Source organism: Temnothorax curvispinosus, unplaced genomic scaffold (assembly GCF_003070985.1).
Source record: "Temnothorax curvispinosus isolate PA1 unplaced genomic scaffold, ASM307098v1 QBEX01009554.1, whole genome shotgun sequence".
Lineage (NCBI taxonomy): Eukaryota > Metazoa > Arthropoda > Insecta > Hymenoptera > Formicidae > Temnothorax > Temnothorax curvispinosus.
Window position 1 is genome coordinate 9,336 of NW_020219334.1, and position 5,372 is coordinate 14,707.

Genomic DNA, 5,372 nt, shown 5'->3' on the forward strand with positions numbered 1-5,372 from the left:
CGAGACAGTAACTTTACCGTTCCATCAGTGCATTTGCTTATCGTGCTTTCAGTGCACCCGCTTATCGTGCTTTCAGTATACCCGCTTATCGTGCTTTCAGTGCACCTGCTTTATCGTGCCTTTCGTGCACTCGCTTTACCGTGCCATCAGTGCCCCCGTTTACCGTGTTACCAGTGCACCCGCTATACTGTGCCATCAGGGCACCCGCGCTCATTAGTGCGTTTGCAAATCACTGCGCCTCCGCGCGTCTGCAAATCACCGTCTCAATCACGCGAACGGTGAATGTCGCGTCTCTGTGCGTGGCTTTCCGTGTCATCGCGCGCCCGCTCAACGCCGGCGCCGTCGTTGCCTCGCGAGCGGGAAACATTATCGCATCTTGTGCGTGCTACTGCGCACCAGTGCCAGCTGTAATCGCCCTAAGTGCGCCAGCTAATTGTCCGCGCCCAAAGTGCGCCCGCTGATTAAAAGCGCCATATGTGCCATGCGTTCACGCTTGTTCCCGACGCTGTCTTTGCGACCGGCAAGCACGCACGCGTCACGTGCACCGCGCGACCGGTGAACATTATCAAATCACGTGCACGCTGTATATTTCTGCCGCGCCTGTTCTGACTGTAAAGGTGCTTAATGGCCATAAGTGTTCCTTCGCTGTACAAACTTTATTAAATTAATGTTTGCACAACTGTTACCCAAAATCAGTTGTCTTTACTCAACACCCGCCTTATCCCTGTCGGGGTAGAACCTACACTTACGCTAATTGCCGCGTTCCGATTTACGCCCGGAATCGCCAACAATTATATATCGATAGTTTAGAAAAATAGTTAAAATTCTCGCGATCCTATTAAATTACTAACAATAAGCAAAAAAAGCATCCTTTTTTATATAATAGTTTATATAATGTGTACAAACGATAACTAACTACGAAATACGATGTAAATGGCTATTGCAAAAACATGTATACTATATTTCACGTTATGTATATTGCTTAGAATCATATTTTTATGTATTTTTTAGTGGTACCGACAATTAACAAATGATATAAGGAAACTTAATTTTGATATATCTTTGTATTTTGATTATACATATGGAAAATACTTCCGAAATACAAGTTAGGATGTCGATGTATATCAATGTATACGTATGTACACATCGCTTATGGTTGGCCCCAACTTATGCCGAACCATAAAAAAAAAAAAAATATATATATATATATATATATATATATATATATATATATATATAATATATGTATATTATGTGTCGTAGGCAAATGGTTATTTTAGGAAAATAGCTTTTGACTAGGCAAATGCTATCTGCCTGGTCAAATGGCTTTCGCCCGTTTATTTGTGTTTAAATGCTATTTGCTTATAGAAAATTGATTTGAACGCTTTCTGAAGGAAAGTTGTAAACCCATGTGACATCTCATCTCGCGTGGAAGCAGAAATATGATGAGTGGGAAGGTTCGAATACTTCGAGCTATTTTATTCTAAAAGTTTACATATTTTTTATTTTATGGAGAAACGATGGATTCTAAAATTAAATATATAAAGATTATAGTGTGATTTTGAAGAGTAGCTTTCATGAGTTTATTTCAGAACAGTATAAAATAGTATATTGTACAACTAGTGGAAAAAGTGGTCGATTCTGAATGAGTGTGAAGTTGGTCGCACGAGCGAAGCGAGTTTGATCGAAACAATCAAATTGCATTTGGGCTCGACCACTCTTCCCACGAGTTGTTCATTAGTTATTTGTGTAACAAGTGTCGTAAGATGAAAATGTCCGGGTGCGGAGTTTACGCACCCGGGAATTTTCATCTTTACACACGACTTACACTCCCTATTTTATGTTGCAAGTGCCTGGAAAGTGGTCTATCACGCACGCGTAGCGTGCGTAATGGGGCACTTTCCATGCACGTGTTGCATAAACTATTTTTCCTAACAAGAGCGTGAAACAGGCCGTTTTTCGCGCTTGTTTTACAATTTCATTTCTCCACTAGTTGAGAAACGGCTCCATGTTTCAACGCTTACGTCATCATTGCAAAATGGATTGTTTTGCTTACTCAAAATAAGCGCGAAAAGCGGCCCATTTCACGCTCGCGTTAGGAAAATAAATTTTTACAACGAACTTTACGGAAAGCTGTTTTAGAAACTGAAACTAGAAAAAGTATCACAGGAGATCTATTTCTAAACGAAAGAAACGTTAAAAAATATCAAAAATTTACTAACGATGTTATATATTAATCTAGTTTTTCTACTATTTAGCTGAACAATTATTTCAAACAAAGAAATGGCACCATCGCCCAAAAAATTCAAATTATGAAAAAAAAAAGAAAGATAAAACGGTTTGAAAATAACAAAACTATAAATAAATGTGAATATTTCGTTTTTATTACATATTAACTTATTTTAAACCTAATTTAGCAAATGAATTTTACAAAGTAAATTTGTAAGTACAAAAATATAAAAAGTAAACATATAAAAAATTGATTTGCCCTAACCTATTAAACAAAAACTATTTCAATTGTCAGCAGAATGTATAGACGGACACATGCGGATATCTTTCCTTCCATTGATTAACTAATTGATTTATATTACATAAAATACAGCACATAAAATAAAACTCCTGCAGTTTAGGACATTGTTTCAAAATAACGGAACATTTATCAGGTATATCAAGTTTTATGTCAATAAGATGTAACTTTTTTAAGTTTTTGCACTGCGCTAGTAATTCCAACCGGTGATTAGTGAGGATAGAACCGGACAAATGAACTTCTTGCAAGTTTTGATAAGAGGAAAGTAATCTAAATAAGCTGTCATCATTAACTGGGTATTCTTCTCTGTAACGAAAATCATATAATTAGTACAGTATTTTAATTGCGAAGAAAAATTTCATGTAACTTATTCAAGATGCTCGCAAGAGAAGCAAACAGATTTCAATAAAAAATACAATGTGTGTTTAAAAAAGAATGTAGCACACACACTTACAGCTCAAGGTCCACTTTTTGTAAATTCTTACATTTGGCGAGAGCATTAATACCCTGAGATGTGAAATCACATGCGTCCAGTGAACATATTACTTCCAAGTCACGACACGAATTTCCCAACTCTATTAGAACTGCATCGTTTAGTGAGTCGCTATCTGCCGATAACTGACGCATCCGTTGATTATTTTGCAGTATTTTGCAAAAACGTTCGGTTCTTATACCAGTATTAGAAATGTCTAAATGTTCCAAATTATTTAGCCCCTCGAGATACGAAAATCCTTCGTCGTCTATGGCAGAATTACTTAGATCCAATTCTAAAAAAAATTTGTATTACGAATTGTTATACAATTTACCAATAATCTTAACAATTATATACATATACTATATGCATGTACCTTTCAAATTTTTGCATGTCTCTGAAGTTTTAAGTAGGACAGGATTTAAGTCGATGCCGCCACTTAACGACAACGCACTTAATCTTAAATGCGTTAAACGTTTGCCGCAATTATCAAGAAAGTTTACGAAATCATTAACATCAAAGTTGCATCCTGTGAGATCTAATTGTCGCAAATATTTACATTTAGATGTAAAATAACAAAATATATCGCACATATATTTGTCAGAGCTGATATATCGCATGTTCAAACGTGTATAGAGTTCAGGGTCCTCTGTTAAATTTTTGAAGCGTTTATCTACGTCACTCATGCAGCGTAACGTCGTCAAATCTAAATTTTTTAATATTTTTAGTAGTATTTCATTCTGCAAAGATAAAATATAAAACTTTAATACACAAAATAACATTACAATAAATATTATTATAAAAAATAGATTTTTTATAATACTTTACAGGAAGCGCCGATAAACTGCAACGTGATAGCTCCTTGGATTTATCCAATGAGAGTTTCAATCTCTTGGCACAATTCGAATTACTTTTCAGTAAAATACGACGCGGATATCTCTGATCAAGAGGTTGCTCATAACCAGGGATTACCTTCTGAGATACCTTTTTGTGCTTCAAATTATTCTTATAAGAAACCCTTCTTATGTCGCTGCAAATATTATCGAAACAAATTAATTTTTAAATTAATTTTTATTATTAACAGAAAAAATGGATTCAAATAATATTTAACGTTGACGATAATAATACCTTTTACAAATACAATATTCGGGAAAATTCTGTTGCAGATGAACTATATCCAAGTGTGCACTTTCTGAATCTGTTGTTAAATTATGAACATCGTCATAGTATGGATAGTACATGCTGTTAATTCTTTTTAACAGATTAGTTAAACTCTCGTTAGGATTTCTAGAAAGGATCAATTCTGATGTACCGATGAGCATTACAGCATCTAGCTTTGTGTAAGAGACCTGCGAACTGCTCTTAAATACCAGTTTGAGCATTTTGGTTTTAAAGTTACACGAATGCGACAACGGTGGAGAAAATAATCTTGATTTCGGAAGTACAATCTGAGACGATTCATCCCACAACTGAATCCAGTGATTATTGGAATCTTGAGCCAAAATTTGAATTACGCTTCCAGGATTACATATTTCGTACATACAGACTCTGATTGGATATACAGCTTCATGAAACTCGATATCTTTAAATAGAAAATATTATATTTACTTACTCTCTTCTCAGCAAGAGCGTATCTTCCTTAACAATATCTTATTTATCGATTTAAATATTACATACCAATAAATCTTTTTTCGCTCGTCGTATCATCATCGCTTGGTATAAGCCCATCAATGGGTCTCATGAAATCTTTGTTTTGCCACGGAGATATTGAAACAGTACCATCCTTTATCCTCTATATTAGAAAATCAAAATTGTCAAATAGTAGAGATTCTTGTAACATATAATATATAGCGATTATTTTGTACAGGACTATAACAGAGATAGGTAGTACCAGAAAATACACGTACCTTCATATCATAAAAAGGGATTGGTAAATGAAATGGTTGTCCGTAATTTTGAAATTTGGGTGGCCCAATTATGTCAGGGGCAGTATGGAATATGCTGAGACTCCTGTGGTCCACGGCAACAAATCTTTTCTTCACAAATTGATAAGTGAAGTCAACACTATCCTCTTCTCCTACGGATACTCTGCCGACATAGGGATATCGACTACAACTCTCGCAATATGAAGATTTATTGTGGGTTGTCATATTGTCTCTCTAAAAGAAGACAAAAAATATGAAGAATAATAATCCTTTCTTTTTTAGCATATGCATTATAATATCATATATATTTATAATTATAGCGTTAAGATTATATGTATAATCTAACAATAAGTTTATCTTGCATCCATTCGCATTGCTAAGTACTGACATTATTACATAGTCTGCAATTCTGCATGTGTGTGTTGAATATCATTATTAAATAATTAAT

General features: G+C 35.0%; 1 protein-coding gene across 1 annotated transcript; it reads right to left on the reverse strand.

The window, feature by feature from the left end:
• Window positions 1-2,977: 2,977 nt before the first annotated feature.
• On the reverse strand, window positions 2,978-5,158 carry LOC112459156 (F-box/LRR-repeat protein 4-like; the record flags this gene model as incomplete). Its single annotated transcript, XM_025023156.1, has 7 exons — window positions 2,978-3,294; window positions 3,376-3,537; window positions 3,628-3,739; window positions 3,828-4,029; window positions 4,128-4,581; window positions 4,677-4,791; window positions 4,907-5,158. Coding segments are annotated over 7 exons (1,614 nt in total), but the record flags the coding sequence as incomplete, so codon positions are not given.
• Between the last annotated feature and the right edge of the window lie 214 nt (window positions 5,159-5,372).